This window comes from Ranitomeya imitator, chromosome 1 (assembly GCF_032444005.1).
Source record: "Ranitomeya imitator isolate aRanImi1 chromosome 1, aRanImi1.pri, whole genome shotgun sequence".
Classification (NCBI taxonomy): Eukaryota; Metazoa; Chordata; class Amphibia; order Anura; family Dendrobatidae; genus Ranitomeya; species Ranitomeya imitator.
Window position 1 is genome coordinate 1,203,326,698 of NC_091282.1, and position 21,773 is coordinate 1,203,348,470.

The 21,773-nt window shown below is 46.2% G+C and overlaps 1 protein-coding gene across 1 annotated transcript in view; it reads right to left on the reverse strand.

Annotated features, from left to right (window-relative positions):
- Positions 1-795: 795 nt before the first annotated feature.
- The window catches only part of MAEA (macrophage erythroblast attacher, E3 ubiquitin ligase), a 71,321-nt gene continuing 50,343 nt past the window's right edge, over positions 796-21,773 (reverse strand). The window contains exons 4-9 of the mRNA XM_069744903.1: positions 16,182-16,304; positions 14,811-14,887; positions 10,804-10,912; positions 8,016-8,149; positions 5,469-5,664; positions 796-3,133 (exon numbers count right to left, since the gene is read on the reverse strand). Coding sequence (XP_069601004.1) covers positions 3,038-3,133; positions 5,469-5,664; positions 8,016-8,149; positions 10,804-10,912; positions 14,811-14,887; positions 16,182-16,304 — 735 coding nt within the window. The 3' untranslated portion in view covers positions 796-3,037. The remainder of the gene's footprint in view (positions 3,134-5,468; positions 5,665-8,015; positions 8,150-10,803; positions 10,913-14,810; positions 14,888-16,181; positions 16,305-21,773) is intronic.

Below are 21,773 nucleotides of genomic sequence, written 5' to 3' on the forward strand. Positions count from 1 at the left end.
ACGTTTTGATCACCTCATTGTAATGTTGCGGCACCAAAAAAGTAAAAAAATAAATAAATTCTGGCATTATGATCTTCTGATCGAGTGTGCTATACAGAACATTGCAAAAATCACGATCTCCTATGAAGGCTGGTCACAAGCTGGTGTTCACAGGAGGATCGTCATGAGGGTCTTCAGCAGACCCCCCGGGTATGATTGATGACAACCCATCGGCACGCCGCAATCATTTGACGGGAGCTGATGGGAAGGTTGAATGATGCACTTCCGGCTAGCACATATTAAATCCCAACTTTTTGTATCCGTGGGTATTGGAATAACAAAACAAAAAAAAAACAAACAAAAAATTAACATGTGTAACTACAATAATTTTTTTTTATTTTTGGCAACAATTTCAAGGGTGTTAACACTTGTGATCATGACTGTATATAATTTTAGCGAATAATACCATTATTATTATTATACCCATTCCCCATACTTTTTCTTCGTGAACTTTATTTGTTGCACAGCTCCCCACTATTTTAATCATTTTAATGAATTTAAAAAAAATTATACTTTTTCACCAAAAGTTTTATTGTTTTTGCAATTCTAAACTTTATCGGTAGCTTAGATCACGATTGACGGCGGCATGTGACGGGGTTAAACTGATGCGATTGGAGCAAGCAGCAATCACATCAGTTACTGTCGGTTATTGGCTATGTAACGTAGCCGTCAACTGTGCGGCATGAAGCAGGCTCAGCTCCTGCAATGTCAGACTCAAATACACGGAGGGACAAAATTAAAAACTTGGATAAAGTTGCGGGCCAACCTTGATATTTATTAGAAAAAGGTTTACAATTGATGAAGTTTTTCCTTATCACATGTAACAATGAGGATTTTCATGCGAAAACAAACTTAAAGGGTTGTCACCCTTTAATACCACCACACACACACGGTATGATGGCTGTAATGAACCCCCCTCAATCCTCTATGGTGACCCAAACACAGTATGATGCTCAACTATAACACACAACACAGTATAATGGGCCCCACATAGTCCACCTCGCAGAATAATGGTTCCCACATAGTCCTCCTCGCAGAATAATGGGCCCCACATAGTCCTCCTCGCAGAATAATGGGCCCCACATAGTCCTCCTCGCAGAATAATGGGCCCCACATAGTCCTCCTCGCAGAATAATGGGCCCCACATAGTCCTCCTCGCAGAATAATGGGCCCCACATAGTCCTCATCGCAGAATAATGGGCCCCACATAGTCCTCCTCGCAGAATAATGGGCCCCACATAGTCCTCCTCGCAGAATGGGCCCCACATAGTCCTCCTCGCAGAATAATGGGCCCCACATAGTCCTCCTCGCAGAATAATGGGCCCCACATAGTCCTCCTCGCAGAATAATGGGCCCCACATAGTCCTCCTCGCAGAATAATGGGCCCCACATAGTCCTCCTCACAGAATAATGGGCCCCACATAGTCCTCCTCACAGAATAATGGGCCCCACATAGTCCTCCTCACAGAATAATGGGCCCCACATAGTCCTCCTCACAGAATAATGGGCCCCACATAGTCCTCCTCACAGAATAATGGGCCCCACATAGTCCTCCTCGCAGAATAATGGGCCCCACATAGTCCTCCTCGCAGAATAATGTCCAAGCATTGTTGGCTTTCTTCTTCCATCATGGTTTTCAACTATATGGGCATCAGTAACACCTCTATATAAGTTTGATAACACAAGTCTCACAATAGGTGATGTCACAGCTCACCTCCTCCCCCTCCTGTACAATCATCAACATTAAACACATGTATACAAATTAGTAGGGTCAGTCCCTCGCTGCTAACGTCCTGGTGACTTTCGGAAAGGGACATAATGTATAAATCTAGTATTAGTCTTAGTAGCCAATGTGAATATTACTAGAAATCTGAATTTTTTTTTCTCATTTAACGTAGATTGTGATAAAAAACAACAAAAATCTGATTTAAACAATAGGTAATTTTCTGATGACAAATTCCATTTAAAAGGAAAAAACAAAAGCAAAAAACCAATAAGCTCTGAGGCCCCCTGTACAGTTTTTTTCACATTGTTCCCCATACTCCTCTATATTTTAAACCCCACTATCACATGCCATTTTTATTTGCCCCCTGGACGTGGCTGGCTGGTCACAATCTTAGAAAATCCAGGCAAGAATTAGGTAACAGTCATAATGTGCTGCAGTAATCTGCACCAAGAGCAATTAAGCCTCGGCACCGCTCCAAACCCATATTAAAGATTTCACTCCGAGACGTAAAGAAAAAAATTACGGTAAATAAAAACACCAGAATGGGCATCAAATTTACAATTTTTTTTTTTTTTATTAGCTAATGAACACCGACATGCAAAAATAAGCACTAAATACAGATTTCTACAGCACTGGTTCCTAATGACTCGGAAATACTAAAATGTTCTTCTGCGGTGGATGAAGATGGTTCCTGCGCGGCTAAAAACTGAACCGTGGCCTTTCCTGCAGGGTTGGGGGGAAGCCTCGAGGCTAATAACTTCTTAAAAACATAGGTCCCGGGAGCGGAACAGAGATCCAACGCAGGATGGAAGGACTGTAATGTGTCTCCATGTCAGTGGTACATTCTGAAAGCTAGGAATAAGGCAGCAATAGCGGATATGATCCCAAGACCTAACACAGAACTAACGCCGCCCCTTACCAAAAGGGTCAGGAGTTAAAGAGCCGCTTCAGTTTTCTCTTCTGTTTCAAAAATAAAAAGATTGCTCACAATAAAAAAAACAAAAAAAACAATTAATTTCCTAAAAGTTCAAAATGTTTTATTTCCGTTTTTTTGCACTTTTATGATTTTTTTTAATTATTATTTCTCGTTTTTGTTGTTGTTGCGCATTTATAAATCTTTGGTCGCAATAAAAGTGGATAAATGCAACCGTGAAGAAGGGCACCCGGCGTCCCCGGCGGCCCGTTGTGCGTGTGATGCTGCCGAATGTTGGACCCTTCTCCCCCCACCTCCGGCGGATCTTCGGCAGCGTTAGGGAGGCACGTCATTGACATCTACATGATGTAGACTTTCTCGGCTTGGGAGAAGTTGAAGACTTCTTTGGTTCTTGGGCAAGTCACTTTGTCATCTTGGCGAATAGAAAGGAGAGACTGAATGGAAGGGGAGAAAGAAAGAAAAATTCTAAATTATCACACGAGTTTTAGGACCCCACGTGTTCCCTGCGAGAAATTGTGAAAAATAGTCTCTCCCCCCAAAAAAAGAGAAGAAAATGGACCATAATGCCACCTTTTGGCAGCCATCGCTTTCCGAGAGGTTGTATACAAGGCAACATCTGACCAGGAGAAGTACCTTCGAAACCATCTGATCAGCACATGGGAGACTCTGGCTTGGCCACTAAAAATCATGGTAGTAGAGAAGAAATGGCGGTGGTGTCCAGGGATGCCAAGATGAACCAGGTGTCCAAAATTATTTTAAAACCGCGCGTTTTAGAGTTGGATCATCTTCAGGTGTAATACATAGGCAGTGCACCTGAAGGAGATGATTTTGCATCTCGGCTTTGGGAAAATGGCCACCGCGATCTCTAATGCGCACGCGCGGCATCCCGCGGCCATTTTCCTGAAGCCCCGTGCAGCAGAGCACTCGATCTGCGCACGCGCGGCCCCAGGAAGATGGCCGCCCCCACCGACGAAAGGGATGACAGCGCAGATCGCGCGCTGCTTCTTCACCACTACGCCACCAACGTAAAGCTGAGGAAGAACCAGCGATGTCACCACGCCCTCCCGACCTGACCAGCCTGATTGACAGGCGAAAACGGCGACTTTGGTAAGTTATTTCTCAGCATAGGTGGGGAATCGGGGTACACTACATACACTATAGGAACACACAGCGCAGGCCCTTTTTAACAGTATTTATAGCTCAATCTCAAAAAACGGGGTGACAGGTTCCCTTTAAGTAAATAGGGCAGCACACTGCAGCGCTGAAACATGCAAACTTGAAACACGAAATTTGAACTGCATTACTGCACTAGAAATGTGAAAAATGAGAGCGTTTAGCGCATAAAAATGGCCAATTTTGTGTGTACCTGGTAGCCCTGGTAGTCGTGTTTCAAGTTTGCATGTTTTGGCGCTGCAGTGTGCTGCCCTATTTACTTAACTATATACGAGTTGGCGACTCTAGGTTCAGCACCTGTTCACACTGAGTCTATGTTTGGATGTGCCGGTCAGGTTTTTGAAATGTATTCTCTAGCCTTCTGATCGTGCACTCCGCCTTCTAGCCACAGGTGTTTTAATTACAGCAGGTCCAATACCCCTCCACATAGAGAGAATTTTAGTCTAGGAAGAGGTTTCACATGTACCCATTCAGATGGAGACGTTTATTCTCAGCGAGGTAAGGCAAGTGTAGGACCTGGTATAAGAGAGATGCCGTAAAGGGGCTACCAGGTACACATAAAATTGGCCATTTTTATGCGCTAAACGCTCTCATTTTTCATATTTCTAGTGCAGTAATGCAGTTCAAATTTCGTGTTTCAAGTTTGCATGTTTCAGCGCTGCAGTGTGCTGCCTTATTTACTTATGATCTTGTCCCTGAAATCCTTATGAAGCTCTTTGGTCTTGCCCATGTTGTAGAGGTTAGAGTCTCACTGATTAGTTGAGTCTGTGGACAGGAGTCTTTTATAAAGGTGACTATGTAAGGCTACGTTCACATTAGCGTCGCGTCGCTGTTGCGTCGGCGACGCAGCGGCGACGCGCCCCTATGTTTAACATAGGGGACGCGTGCGTCTTTTTGCACGCGTTTTCCGACACGTGCGTCGTTTTAGACGCTAGCGTCGGACGCAAGAAAACGCTACAAGTTGCATTTTTCTTGCGTCCGATTTCGTCAAAAAACGACGCACGCGTCGCAAAACGCGCGCGTTTTTGCGCGCGTTTTTCCGTGCGTCGCGCGTTGCGTCGCCGACGCAGGGCGGCGCAACGCTAGTGTGAACGTAGCCTTTGACAGGTGTCTATAATGCAGGTAACGAGTTGATTAGGAGCGTCTAACTGGTCTGTAGGAACCAGAACTCTTAATGGTTGGTAGGGAATTAAATATTTATTTCTCACTGCAAAATGCAAATAAATGTATATAATTTATACAATGTGATTTTCTGGATTTTATTTTTGATATTCTATCTCTCAATGTTAAAATTAACCTACCCTTAAAATTATAGACTGTTCATGTCTGTCAGTGGGCAAACGTACAAAATCAGCAAGGGATCAAATACTTATTTCCCCCACTGTATATAGCATCGTCGCATCTACAACAGCACAAAGGATAGAATTAATCCTTGTGGTGAATGCTGTAAAAATCAAAAAACCTCAATTTGGTCACCGTACGATGGTTGGTTCTTGGAAAGAGGGAAGGGAGGAGTGAAAATGCCTTGTTAATGCAGCGGATCATCGGCTTTGCCGATCACCGAGATCCCGCGAAGAACAGAATTTGAGAACTCACGTTGTATCCGTAGACGTAGCCATTGGGCAGCATCATGGGAGGGTTGTTCTCATTCATCACGTCCCCCGAGATCTTGCACACCAGCCTGGAGTTGGCGCAGTGCGCCATGGGAAGGGGCTGCGCCAGCTTACTCAGGGACTTGCTGCACACCGGGCAGTCAGGGTTTTTGGAAGTCCCGTCCTCTTTGTAGCACTGTCTGTGAGGCGGTTAAGGGTAAATCAGAAGAACTGGTAATATGACATTTTAGATTAAAGGGGTTGTCCAGCACTGCTCACACCTTCATCGGTTACAGGGGCTAAAGTGTTTTTCTTCCAGTATAAACATTTATCCTAAAACTTGATCCATAAGGTTTTGTGAAACTTCTAGAAACAGCGCCACTATTGCCAATGGTCGTGTCTGGTATTGCAACTCATCCTATTTACTTCAAAAGGACAAGAGCTGCACTACAAGACATAGCTCAGTGGTAAGACTGGTGGGGTCTCCAATCAGGATGGATTTTTTATTCTAGCTATAGGATAATAGGCGGGAACAATACATGCTAGGAAGGTAGAGAAAGGTAGTCCTTGCACTTATAGTGCTGACAGAATGCCGATAAAGGGAAATCATGCCCAAAACAGGAATGCAAGATAATTAGGACAGTTCCTGGATATACATGTAAAGTGCACCAAGAGGAGTTTCACCTCGCTGTGGTAAAGGAGGGCAGCACGCCCACGCTTTTCTACTGGTATTTTGAGGATCTGCACCAATTGGAACTCTTCTCCTTGGCAGTGCGCATGCTCCACCAGTGCGCCATTCGTTCCTTATGGGGCGGCCGAGTGCGGTGTTTGGCAGCCCCATAGGGAATGAATGGAGCAGCTGTCAGACATCCCATCTGCCGTGCCACTTTGTAACAACAGGGATTCGATACCTCTTTTGGGAGACAAATTTTCCATTCTGCCAATTGGTGCCGGCACCAGCGGCCGGACTCCCACCAATCAGTAACTGATTATCTACCCTATGGATTCCTGATAACTTGTTTCCCCCGAACCACTTTAATGTGTCACATCCTTCTGAGCACAGTAGTATCTCGTCCCCTGGGTGCTCGCTATGCAGAAACCGATCACTAGATCACAGAGAGCCGTCTTATTCCCTAAACTTTCAGGACATTTCCCTGTACAGATCTGCTAGTTTCCATGCAGCAAAAGCAGTGGCGTTATTAGACACAGACGGGCCCCGATGCAACATTTGGACCTGGGCCCCATCTGCATGTTGGTCAGATGTATGGGGCCCTTGTAGAGTTCTAGATCTTAAATATATACGCGTTTGCCCCCCATGTAATGCTGCCCCCCATCCTGGGCCCCTTTCTGAAATAATGACTAACAACCTGGGCCCCTTCCTGTAATCATGTCCCCCATCCTGGAATAATGACCCCCATCCTGGGCCCCTTCCTGGATTAATGATCGCTACCATGGGCCATTTCCTGGAATAATGACCCCCATCCTGGATTAATGACCCCCATCCTGGGCCCCTTCCTGGAATGACCCCATCCTGGGCCCCTTCCTGGAATGACACCATCCTGGGCCCCTTCCTGGAATAATGACACTCATCCTGGGCCCCTTCCTAGGAATAATGTTCCGCATCCTGGGCCCCTTCCTGGTATAATGTCCCCCATCCTGGGCTCAATCCTTGAATAATGTCCCCCATCCTGGGCCCCTCCCTGGTATAATGTCCCCTATCATGGGCCCCTTCCTGGTACAATGTCCCCCATCCTGGGCCCCTTCCTGGTACAATGTCCCCCATCCTGGGCCCTTTCCTGGTACAATGTCATCCATCCTGGGCCCCTTCCTGGTACAATGTCATCCATCCTGGGCCCCTTCCTGGTACAATGTCATCCATCCTGGGCCCCTTCCTGGTACAATGTCCCCCATCCTGGTATAATGTCCCCTATCATGGGCCTCTTCCTGGTATAATGTCCCTCATCCTGGGCCCCTTTCTAGTGTAATGTCCTCCATCCTGGGCCACTTCCTGGTGTAATATCCCCCATCCTGGGCCCCTTCCTGGCATAATGTCTTCCATCCTGGGCCCCTTCCTGGTATAATGTCCTCCCTTTGCCACAACACATTTAAAAAAAAAACAATTCTTTGTACTTTCCTTTCTCCGCATCCTCTTCCATAGCCGGCGCAGAGGCCAGCAGCTGACTCTGGCAAGCCCGGCCACTGATGAGCATGCCGGCGTCAGCTGCCAGCCTCCGATTGGCCGGAGTCATTTATTGCAGTGCAGGGAGCCAGCATGTCTCCACACCGCAATACATTACAGCTGAATACACATCCTCGGACTCACATCCAGCTGAAACAGGCGCAGGAGACATCGGGCCCCTCTCCTTTACGGACCTGATTGCACCCTCTACAATAGCAATCATTACGCCCCTGAGCAAAAATGCCCCAAGTAATACATGAACCACAAAAACCATTCTGGCAGAGCGTGCAGCCCAGATCCAGGGGTATCACCGACAGACACTGAAGACTTTGTGAGGCCGCACAATCCAGGGGTCCGCAGTGTGAAGGATACGGTGTTTTGATGGCAGACAGCCCTGCTTGCAGAGTTATGGTAAAGACCGAGTTGTTTCCCAGCTGGTGTAGTCTATAGTTGTCATAGCGGAACTGTTGGATGAGCATACGCCACCGGGCGGGGTCCAGGAGGTCCTAGAAATAAGGGGATCATTATAGAGAGGTCTCATCACAGTCATTATATAGGTTTGCTATCAAAATGAATCTTCAGGAGCACATTGCTCCCCTGCCTCCCGATTTCCTGGTTGACAGGGGGCAGAGAGCTCCTTGTGATTGACAGTTTGGACCAGGATCTAGCCTGCATTGCGCTCTCATCTCAGGCAGCTTTTTGGGGGGTTTAGACCTCTGGGACCCCTACTAACCCTAAGAATGAAGGGGACACAGTGCTTGTGTAATCTCTCTCTGTACAGCACCATTCCCGGCCACGAGGCCGAGCAAGGACCTGCACAAGACTTGATCATTTAAACCACCGCTACGTCTCATCTCTCCCGATCACTGGTGGTCCCAGTTCTGAGACCTCCACCGACCATTACGTGACCAACCAGTAAAGAGGGACCCGATCAGATATCGCCCTTTCTTTTGAAAGAGGAACACTAAAAAGAGAAATATCTCCACTCTAAGCACAGACGGACCAGGAGAGATCACTCACTGATGAAGAGCGGAAGATGACGGCAAATCCCGAAATGGTGATTATAGCTTGGCGGACAGAACCTGTAATTTACCGCTGTCTCCCCTACAGGGCGATCCGCAGGGACTGGATGGAAAGCGAGGAGGTTAATTACACGGTATTACACATTTCTTGTGTTATCCAAACTCCAGGATTAGAACATCACTTACATGTGTAGATATCTCTCCAGTTCAGATTTCCGAGGCCTTAGAGGCTATGTACACCCTCATTTCTACTTTATTGCTCCTTTGCTTCCTAAATGCAGAGTTAAGCAACTTTCCAAACGTTCTACATTAACGACATTCTACATTATGCATGGCGCACCCAAACTCTCGGGGTTTATGTGGGTCAGAGAATGGTGGAGATAGATGGAAAACAAGTATGGTAAATGGGAAGGTGCTCCAAACCAACCTCTCTGGCCGCACCACGGGCGCCACAAACTCTCTGGCTGCACCACAGGCGCCACAAACTCTCTGGCCTCACCACGGGCGCAACAAACTCTCTGGCCGCACCACGGGCGCCACAAACTCTCTGGCCGCACCACGGGCGCCACAAACTCTCTGGCTGCACCACAAACTCTCTGGCCGCACCACGGGCGCCACAAACTCTCTGGCCGCACAACGGGCGCCACAAACTCTCTGGCCGCACCACGGGCGCCACTAACTCTCTGGCCGCACCACGGGCAACACAAACTCTCTGGCCGCACCACGGGCGCCACAAACTCTCTGGACGCACCACGGGCGCCACAAACTCTCTGGACGCACCACGGGCGCCACAAACTCTCTGGACGCACCACGGGAGCCACAAACTCTCTGGACGCACCACGGGCGCCACAAACTCTCTGGACGCACCACGGGCGCCACAAACTCTCTGGACGCACCACGGGCGCCACAAACTCTCTGGACGCACCACGGGCGCCACAAACTCTCTGGACGCACCACGGGCGCCACAAACTCTCTGGACGCACCACAGGCGCCACAAACTCTCTGGACACACCACGGGAGCCACAAACTCTCTGGACGCACCACGGGCGCCACAAACTCTCTGGACACCACGGGAGCCACAAACTCTCTGGTCGCACCACGGGCGCCACTAACTCTCTGGCCGCACCACGGGCAACACAAACTCTCTGGACGCACCATGGGCGCCACAAACTCTCTGGACGCACCACGGGCGCCACAAACTCTCTGGATGCACCACGGGCGCCACAAACTCTCTGGACACACCACGGGCGCCACAAACTCTCTGGATGCACCACGGGCGCCACAAACTCTCTGGACACACCACGGGAGCCACAAAATCTCTGGCCGCACCACGGGCGCCACAAACTCTCTGGCTGCACCACAAACTCTCTGGCCGCACCACGGGCGCCACAAACTCTCTGGCCGCACCACGGGCTCAACAAACTCTCTGGCCGCACCACGGATGCACTGAGCACCTGTGATTGGTTGGAACTGTCATTTTCTGTCGACAGACTCACTTTAACCTACCCATAGAAGCAAGAAGTATTTGACCGCTTCCCTTTAAGGTGAAATAAAAGAATGACGTACAATTAAAACAGAAATCTCCAAGAAATAACTGGAATCTTGGAATCCTAAATGAATGTGGATCCAAGCCAATAGATCCAACTGCACATAAGAAAAGGGGTCCACGACATGTGAGAAGGTGGTTTGCGGTGGAACTATTCTACCACTCGGGCGCTGCCTCGGTGCTCCTCTGCAGAGTCCTTTGTTAACAGGACACATGACCACTGCAGTCAATCACTGGTCTTCGCAGTCATACCCTGATATGTGATCTGTGAAGCCAATAATTGGCTGCAGCGGTCACATATTGTAGACCATATGTCAGCGCTGCAAAACTCTAAAGGGCACCAGAGTTCGATTATTTTTTTTTATTACCCCTGTAAGGCCATGTTCACACTGCCACAGTGTCTTACATCTGCAGCTAAATTTATGCACACGCTACATAACATCAACGTGACGCTTGGATGTAAATCGGCCTGCGGTGTACATTTTTACGGTTTATCATGCCAATCTACGCTGCGGATCTCCCCTTGCGCAAATGGAAATCTTCAGCAAATTTTGTAAGGTCGCTCCCCGTGCCGTACCCAGGCCGCACTCACCTTGTAGGGAGAGATGTGCGTGTCTGAAGGAAAGGCCAGCATCCCCATCACTTGTCGCACTTCATCCAACTGACTTCCTTCTGCCTGGCTAAAATGTTTCCTCGCATGTCTGGAAGGAAGGAGGTAAGAATTAATTCAAGAGACAGTACTGAAAAACAAGTGGCCATTACAGATAACAGGGGTCATCTCACGGCTGGGGGTCCGACCACAGGGTCCCCCTCCAATCACAAGATCGGGGGGGATAAAACTCCGTAGTGAGGAGGGGTCACAGAGTGTCTGCAATGCTTGGACTGTCCACTGGTGTCAATAGGCGCCATGCAATGCTTTATTTCCCCTGTGGGGGCACTGCAGGACAGTTTGTTTACTGTAGATCTCTAGGGGTCTAAAAGGCGGGACCCCCCTGTGATTTGGAGGGAACAGATCAGCAACAGATTCCAGCTGTAACGTACTGCCGACATCCAATAAAACGGTCAGGATCAGAGTCATCTCCGACGCTGGTCATTTAGATGCAGCATCTAAAGATTTTGACAGAGGGGGCTTCCTCTGTGCCAATCGGTCTCAAAAGCTGCCAGGGTCCGGATCGGCCTCCCTAGGTCTGCCTGCGAGATTTACCAATCGTGACCGATGCTACGTTCTAGAAACCCCAACGACCGCAAGAACGAAGACCCCGAGACCCCCATCCCTCCCTACTGCATGACCAAGGGACGAGCATGAATGGAGTGATGGTGGAGCAGGACCCTCGACACTCCTCCTTGGTCATGTACGGACCCCCGATTCTAGTGATAACCTGTATATCACCGGTCAATAAACACTCACCACCTTTAAAAGTGATCGTCCCACCCTGACATTCCATGTCCATGTACCCCACTAGGATATTTGGCCCCCACTATGTGCTGCTCTGTAACAGGGTCTCCTGCTCCATCAGACCCCGCATATCTGAGCATTTCATAGACAGCCTTTCTTTTAATAATGGTCGCCATGTAATTTTACACTTACCCCTGCAGGAGGCTAGCGCAGATTCAAAATATAAATGGACATGCATTTTCAAGGCAAACACACCAGCCTCATCAGGTCTAAGATATAGAATATATATAATATAATAATAATAATATATATATATCTTAGAAAAAAAAGTTATTCAGGTGATTTAGGACCACATCAAACTTTCATGTGGACATAAATCAGCTGAGAGGAGCTCAGTGAAAGACAGATACAAGAGTTATAACCTCTCCTGGCAAAATGAGCTCACTGACTGACCCTCAGATAACTCATTCTGCAGCCAGCAATTGACCATTTAACACTGTTACTATAGAAGGCAATCGGTGCAAACATGTTTAGCGAAACCCTATTGCCAAAATGATTTTTAGTCGAAAAAATTTAAGAAAAAAAAATACCAAAAACTGTTCAAATTTCTTTAAAAGGGTTGTCCAGGGCTTGAGGTTAAAGTTTGCAGTTGCTCTATGTGACTGCAGGCTTGTGAATCTTCAGTGCACGCTGTGAGAATTCTCCGATGCCGATGCTGAGAGCGGGCGGTCACATTACCGCAAGTATGTAATTTCCATACTTCCGGCCACATACCGACTAGACATGTGCAGCCTGGCTCAATTCAAGTCTAGTCTGCACGTGACATGCAAATCTCATACTTACAATCACATGCGCACTGCAAGGATTCAATAGTCCGCAGTCACCGCTGATATACAGCAAGGGACCCACACACAGTTCTAGCACAGGCTTCCCCCTGCTGTCCACTGCAATTTATGGTAAAAGAAAAAATAAGTGCATCCTTGGCTTCACCGCCAGCTTACCTTGTGTATAAGGAATTGCTGATAGTCCAAGATTTTAATCTGATGCTACTTTACATTTGCAGCCATTAGGACTCATTGCTGAACGCGCTTTCAGGGACGATTTTTAGAGTCATCCCTCAAATTGCTGCTCATCGTAATGCCGGCTCACGCGGCAGCAGGTTATTACTCTTGCGTTTTAAAGCGGATATCAATTGTGCGTTAAAATCCTTCTGCAGTTAAAATACTCATCATGGCGCCCACTGCAGCTATTTCCTTATATTCCTTATAGTTTAGAATGTCCTCGAGTCAAGTGCTGGTGGTCACACATGCCGAGTAGATCAGTCCCACCATCTGGCATTGGGGCATTTCCTGCTGCTTGATCAGCTGCAGGGAACTGCTGATACAAATAGCCGCCTCCCGATGAAACTCCTGCAGCTGCAGTCAAAATCAGCATCTAACTGGTTAGCCAGAAAAAGAGGGCTGCTAGATGTGGAGCCCGCAATACTGTATGGAGGGCTATGTGGGGGTCCATTATACTGTATGGAGGGCTACGTGGAGCCCAATATACTATAAGGAGGGCTATGTGGAGCCAATTATACTATAAGGAGGGCTATGTGGAGCCCATTATACTGTATGGAGGGCTATGTGGAGCCCATTATACTGTATGGAGGGCTATGTGGATCCCATTATACTGTATGGAGGGCTATGTGGTGCCCATTATACTGTATGGAAGGCTATGTGGGGCACATTATAGTATACTGAGGCCTATGCGGGGCTCATTATACTGTAAGGAGGGCTATGTGGTGCCCATTATACTATAGGGAGGGCTATGTGGTGCCCATTATACTATACGGAGGGCTATGTGGTGCCCATTATACTATACGGAGGGCTATGTGGTGCCCATTATACTATACGGAGGGCTATGTGGTGCCCATTTTACTATATGGAGGGCTATGTGGTGCCCATTATACTATATGGAGGGCTATGTGGTGCCCATTATACTATATGGAGGGCTATGTGGTGCCCATTATACTATATGGAGGGCTATGTGGTGCCCATTATACTATATGGAGGTCTATGTGGTGCCTATTATAATGTATGGAGGCCTATATGTGGGCCATTATACTATATGGAGGCCTATGTGGGGCTCATTATAGTATACGGAGGCCTATGTGGGGCTCATTATAGTATACGGAGGCCTATGTGGGGCCCATTATACTATACGGAGGGCTATGTGGTGCCCATTATACTATACGGAGGGCTATGTGGTGCCCATTATACTATACAGAGGGCTATGTGGTGCCCATTATACTATACGGAGGGCTATGTGGTGCCCATTATACTATACGGAGGGCTATGTGGTGCCCATTATACTATATGGAGGGCTATGTGGTGCCCATTATACTATATTGAGGGCTATGTTGTGCCCATTATACTATATGGAGGGCTATGTGGTGCCCATTATACTGTATGGAGGGCTATGTGGTGCCTATTATAATGTATGGAGGCCTATATGTGGGCCATTATACTATATGGAGGCCTATGTGGGGCTCATTATAGTATACAGAGGCCTATGTGGGGCCCATTATACTATAAGGAGGGCTATGTGGTGCCCATTATACTATACGGAGGGCTATGTGGTGCCCATTATACTATACGGAGGGCTATGTGGTGCCCATTATACTATACGGAGGGCTATGTGGTGCCCATTATACTATACGGAGGGCTATGTGGTGCCGATTATACTATATGGAGGGCTATGTAGTGCCCATTATACTATATGGAGGGCTATGTTGTGCCCATTATAATGTATGAAGGGCTATGAAGAGCCCATTCTATATGGAGGGCTATGTGGTGCCCATTATACTATATGGAGGACTTGAAGACCACGCCCACTTGGCTAACTAGACTAGAATTATATTCAGGGAAGAAATGGCCATATCTCAGGAAGAGAAAGGAGTAGGAACAAAAGAAAAACAATGAAGGATTCAGGAGAACAGTGTATTTTACACAAGGTTAAAAAAACAACAACACATTTATGGAAAGTGAAAGGTCCTCCTCAAGAATGACCATGTATACTATGCAGAAGATGTAATATGGAGACAACACATCATACATTTATCATCCGGGCAATGTTTTCTGTTGCATCCCTCCATTGCTATATGGTCATATATACGGTATATTTCTACTCTCCATACGGAACATGGCACTCGGAGTTCTTACCTAACAGCGTCCAGTCTCTTGTTCTGTCGGATTAGCTCAATGAACTCCTGGATCCTCAGGCTGAACTCCAGGCAGCTCTGGAGAAGGTAAAGAACATGAGACGTTACTTGTACGATAAAATAAGGACAAAACAATATTAGTAATTACCGCCACTTTGTGACTGGAACACAAACCAACAATGTTGTGATCGGATATTGACCCCATCAATGCCTCTATATGTAGCTCTCAGCTCCACAATACTCACATTCTGTATCCCTGACCAGTATATACCGTATACTACGCTGCCAATGGCTAAGTGTGGAGCCGACTTATTACAGTAATCAGTTTTACACCTTTTCCCAGGAACGCGAAGGTCTGTAGCTTTGACATTTTGAATCAAGAGCCTTATGCAATGTGCACTGATCTGATGATTAATCTCGGGACTTCATCCTCTCTGCTGGATATTGGATATTTGCATTTGTCAAGTCCCACTTGTCACAAGACTAATTACTTGTTTGGCAGCTTACTTTGTACTTACAGGTCCACTGGCATTTCCTCAAAACGTAATAACTGCAGGGGTGCAATCAGTAAGCCTGGGGCCAAATAGCCCGAGACGCCATCTTACTATGTCCACCAACCTTAAGGACACCATTACTACCCCAGTGCACCTCCTTGACTCCATGAACTTACACTTTTTTCCATTTCCAGACAGATTCCACGCTTTTTTTGTGGGGAAAATCCCCAGAATTAATCCAAGGTGAACCAAAAGCTTGAATGTTACAAAAAACTCAAGAATTGTCAAAATACATATTTGTGATTTGATTCGGGTGAATCCAACAAAATTAGCTGGATTTTAAAGGGTTGGGAAGGGTTTAAAAAATATATATTAATCCCATTTCCCTGGCCCTCACTTGTCTCTGGGCAGTACTCAGTCACGTCTTCTTCTAGGTTGCTCTGGTCCTTTTCTATTTTCAAAGTGATATTTGACACCTCCGGCGCCGACTAGGCCTCATCAGTTTATGATGTTGCGGCTGAAGAACGTTCTGACGTTGCATTAGGCTTAGTCAGTGACCATAGGTACCTAGACGAGGAACGGGAGGGAAGCTGCATGGATGGACTTTGTTATCTTTTGCTTATCCTGCTCTGGGATCTGTAGAGACTTCAGACCATACAAAGGCACGTTCGAATTTCCAGACTGAATTCAAGACAATCTCCAGAATTCAAAATTTTGCTCATCTCTACCCTTCGTCAGATCCTTTGGCGGTGGCCCCAAACCTCCATCCATAATAGCTATGCCTACAACCCAAAAACTACGACATTTGTGGTGTATCGTGAAACCTTGCAAAAATACCCAAAAGTGTATCATCGTAAATGAGCCATGGCTTCCCGTACCTTCATTTTCCTAAGTCTGGACTTGTTATCGTGGCACCATGCCAGGCAGGTCATGGTTTCTTGTCTTTCAAGGGATTCCTCCACTTCTTTTGCAGTCAGGAACATTTCTATATTTACCAAATCCTACAAGAATCAAAAAAGTCAATATATTAGTACATTGCAAAATTCCTCGGAAAAGAATGAGCCACATCAATGATGGCTGCTGTTCATATTCTTCCTTTGTCCATTGTCAGCATCCATTGCTAAGAATATTTTTAACGAGCACCACTTTAAGGGGTGCGACAAGTTCTGGTGCCAATGCAAAAGGTTTCAGAAGGGACCTAAATGTTCCCCATAATGTACCAGCAAAGCCAAATGGCACCATTAGGGCTTGGTGCTACCCGTGTTAGCTCCTACACTGTAGCAACTAGGGGGACCTGTGTTACTGACTGTTAGTTGCCAACAGTGAATTTCATTTTTTTTCCACCCATTATAACAGGACTATTGTCCTGCTTAGCTTCCTCTCTAATGAACGCTTAATACAGGCAAAGTAGACATACTGTACAAAAACAGTCAAAAAAATTTGGAAACGCCTACAATGGTTTGGCTTGTTTTTATTAGAATGTGCACACTGGAGATTCAGACTGAAGGCAGCAAAATCAGGAGGGAGCACAAATGGAAAGGAAGAGTAAAAAAAAACATGTGTGAAACAAACCAGAATGTGTTACACCTTAGATTCCTCAAAGTTAGCCTCCTTTTACTCAGATGACAGCTTTGCACTCCCTTGGCATCAGCTGCTACCAAAGCTGGCTTCCAATGAACAGGTCTGCCCCATCAAGAGTTCATTGGTGGAGTCACAGACCTTCAGATATGGTTTGTGATCAGGTAGGTTCTGCAGAGGCCATGTTGGTACACATCTCTGTACATTGTTCATTCCTACTCCACAACTGTTCTAAGCCAGAAAATGGCAAGAACGACTCAACTAAGCAAAGACAAACAACAGTCCATCATTGCTATAAGACTTGAAGATCAGTCAATTCAGAAAATTGCTAGAACGTTGAAGGCATCCTCAAAGTGTATTCGTGAAAACCATCAATGAAGATGATGAAATTGGCTGTCATGAGGCCACCCCTGGAAAGGATGACCAAGAATTGCCAAGTATCAAGTAGCAGACACAACTCAACATTAACGGTCCATCGAAGACTGAGAAGTAGGACATTTTGGTAGAATTGATGCCGCAACTGAGGACCTCAAACAAGAAGAAGAGATATGTTTGAGTCAAGCAACACAAAGACGTGACAATAGATCAGTAGAAATCAGTACTATAGTCTGATGGGGGCAAAATGTGAGAAATTAACTACTAAGCCCCATATCTTTGTGAGGCACAGAGAAGGGAGTGAATGCCTTCTACAAGTATGGAGCCCTCTGTGAAGCATGGAGGAGGAAGCGATGGTCCGGGGGTTCTAAGCTGGTGATTTATGAAGAATTCGAGGTACCCTTACCAAGCATGGCTACTACAGCATTCTGCAGAGACATGCCACTCCATGTGGTCTGTGCTTATTGGGTCAATCATTTATGTTGCAAAAGGCACATTTCTAGGGAATACAAGGACTATGTGACTAAGGAGGACAGGGAAGCGCAAGTGCTGCGTCAAATTACATCACCTCCATTACTCGAGCTGAACCCAATGGAGATAGTTTGGGATGAGGTGGACCGCACAGTGAAGGCAAAGCAGCTGACAAATGATCAGCACCTGAGGGAATTCCTCCAAGACTGCTGGAAGCCATTCCAGGTGGCGACCTGATGAAGCTGCCTAAATTAACGCCAAGGCGGTTTAAAGCGGTCATCAGAACAAAAGGGGTATAATTTGAGGAATCTAAGGTGTAACACATATATTGGCTTGTTTCATACGTGTTTCTTTGCTCCTTGTTTCCATATTGGTCCCTTTGAGTTATTGCTGCCTCCAGTCTAAATCTATAATGTGCACAATCCAATGAGAACAAAAAAAAAGCCACTGCATGAAAAGGCGAGTCCATAGTTTTGACATCACGTAACAGCCAAACACAGTAATGAGTAGGCATGGTTCAAGCTTTGTGGTTACAGTATGGTTTCTAGAAGATAACAAGGGGATTACATAAACCAACAAACTAAAGCCCCCATACACGTTAGATGTCTTTTGGCCAAATGATGGTTTGGTTGGTCAGCCGGCAGCTATCTCGCCCGGCTCTCCCATACACAGGAGTGCTTGCTCTACTGAACAATTGTGTTCTCTAAAAGAGAGCCACCGCCAGACAACAGGATCGGCAAAATCAGTCACGGCAAAATCAGTCATGTTGGATATCGACAGGTTCGACCCATGTTCATCTAATGTGTATGCGGGAGATAACACTCCATCTTGTCATGCAATTCCCCAGCACCGGCAATCTAAAACTCCGCCGATAAGAGGAAAGAGTAAACAGCTGTAAAAATAAATGTCAACTTATTTTTCACCGGCGTTTTCCTTTAAAGCTGAAAAGTTTTAACTATCAAATACAGAGGCAATAAAGAATACCGGAGGCTGAATTTCTGTGGTTCCCGCGCTCCCCTCCAAGAAAACCAAAGCCAATAAAGCAATATAAAGAACAGCTGTTCAATAGGAAGAAAACAATCACAAACAGGAAATATCACGACGCTCATCCTGGTTTGGCAAAAGATCTCAAATTCCAGAGATAGCTGTGAGAAGAGGATAAAAAAAAACTAAGCTAAAGCAAAAACCCATAATACACAGACAGTCATCGCTTGCCGATGTGTCACTGTATGTAAACGTGTCGGAAATCCAGTGCCGGTGATAGGAGGAAGATGTGCAGTACCTGGCCGCGGCCACCACCTGAAGACGGAGCAGCTCCACAACTGAGCGGTTCCAGCCGCCAACACAGAACAGCTGATCGGCGCAGGTTTCAGGGGTCGGACCCCAACTCATCAGACAATGATCGGTTGGGGTCATCAATGATAAAGTAGTAGACAAACTCTTTTAAGAGGAGAAGACCTTTTGAGAGCAAAAGGCAAGAAAGCCACAAGGATTAAGCAATATTACCGCTAGTCTTAAAGAGAGTGGTATCAGTACACACTACCGCGATACTCAAGACACATTCATAGTACAGGATAGATGTATAGAAGGAAAGTTGTTGGATACTAGGTCATATATGTACGCAAAACACATGAACATAAATTAGTGGACCACAGAAGCAGGGCTGTGGAGTCGGTAAGCCAAACCTCCGATTCCTCAATTTCCATGACATCGACTCCACCAAAATGGACTCCGACTCCACATCCCTGCACAGTAGGACACGTGTGTAGGGAGGACAATGGGACAATACCAGTTGATGCGATTCAACCAAGTGGTTTAGGAGTATCTTCACCAACGGTAAAGAGCAACTTGTGACCTTCTTCCTCGGTTTGGAGTAAACTCCTGAAGAATGCTTCGCGCCCTTCTTTTCACCGCTTGGGTGTTTTTGGAAACCTGAAGCGTTTATAAAAGCCACCTAAAAAACCTGAACATGTGAACAGCAAGTCATTTTTACATAGAAATGCTTATGTTCATTCTATTGAGCGTTTAGCTAGTGCTCTTTAAGGGGGTGGGGGGGGGGGGGGTTTCATACTGGAATCAGCATGAAAAAAAAAAAAACATTGGATACTTAGAATTGAGAGTCCTCGGTGGACTAACTGAAAAGATGGTAACAGAAATTAGTTTGACAAATACAGCTCTGCAATTGGTTAATAGGGGCAAATCCTGTTGTCAGGAACTGGGAGAATGATGGAGTAACTAAGGGACGGCTGTATACAAATTATATTGAAACAGATCTTCCGAATCCAGAGGAGAGGTGTTTGGTAGTGAGGTGAGAGTAGTCACTGTCAAACATATGAGCGTTCAGCCATCTATAGAGAAAGAAAAATGGTGCAATCTCAATATTAGAGGAGTATTCTATTATTGCCGTATAGTCAATCCTCCGATGTAATAGGGCAAGTAACCTGAGCCTCAGTTCGGCAAACAACATGGCTGCCTCCATCCTGACCCCCCCTCGGAGACGGCCCGATGTACAGATGAAGGATGGCGCCTATCGAAAGCATTAAAATGTTGCAGGCTAACGCGCTGAGTTTCTTAAAAGCTCCGCTGAAGGGAATCGAGACGTCTTGGAAGGAAGCGATGAACCTGATTTATTTTGAATTGGCATCCACAGAGATTATTTGGAACCGCATACATATGTCACGCTGTGACGGTTCATTCTTCAATGGAAGAGAATATAAAAAAAAACCTTCTCCTCTGTGGGGAGCGGCACAATCCAATGTGTTGCAAACACAATAATCCCGTCCTGCAAATGTTTGTATTAACATAAAAATGAGCTTGTTCCAGCACATTGAAAGAGGAGGCATTTCCGGAGGCGCGGGGACTGAAAACCCGCACAATAGAAACGTTCAGCATATGACAGTTAACCGGAACAGCCCCGGGGCGGACGAAGGCGCAACGCAGCAATATTAGTAATAGATAGTGTGGTGAAATATATATATATATATCTATATGTGTGTAGGGACATATGTCTAGGGTTATATGTGTGACCAGTGATAATTTAACATCTGTCCTGAAGGCAAGTCGTACCTAGGTGTTAATAGGTACTTCCTTGGAACTAGTAGAAATTTTGTCTCCAGATCTCACCAGGGGATCTGGCCAAGGCCAAGAACAAAAGGAACACTTGACACCTCTGAGGTCTTGGAGGGGAGATGCTAAATTGCGGCCTGAGGGAAGGTTTCCCTGGGAACCATTTCACACGTGTCTCCAGAGGAAAATAATATATATTCATTGGTAGAGCTGCCGTGCCCAATCAAACAGACCGCAATTATGATATTAACCTGGGAGGCCGGTCTAGAAACCTGACCTCAGACCAAAGTTATAAATTTAGGCTGCAGACAGAGAATTGTGTTCACATGTGAGGGCGGCCTGAGAAGCTGATGTGTTCCACCAACTCCATTCACCCCCCCTCAGGAAGCAGAAAGCAAACTACCAGTTAGATGATTTCTGCAAGTTTATCCTGTTTATTTTGACATTGTTTGCATAAGTTGTATGTCTTTTTATTATCATATATTATACCTTTTTCTTATTGTAAGCATTGAACTTTTTGCTATTAAAGTATAAAACCTTAACAAGTTGAACCTTGAATGTTCTAAAGAATCCATAGCCAAAAGGTGTGTGAGCCTTATGAGTGATAGACATATTTTTATTAGTATTATTAGTTCCAGGACTCATCGCCTGTGTATTCGATGAGTGGTGGCAGCACGTATGAGCGGGTGTGTGGCCTGGGTCGGTGTGTGATTTATGCTCCCATTACAGCATAGGACAGAGGTTGAATGCTGGACTGAGAGTGGGGAGATAGATTAACCCTTGCAGGCACAACCCCAAGTCACGTGTGGGAGCAGGCACGTGACGAATAAGTGACACCACGGAGAAGGGATCTGTGACAGATAGAGGGTACGAACATGCATGGCCAAAACAGACAGATATGGAGGATACATGTTCATGGGGTGGAGGTCATCCATCAGCCACATGCCACCAATAGACTCCAATGATGAAAAAGCTAGGGC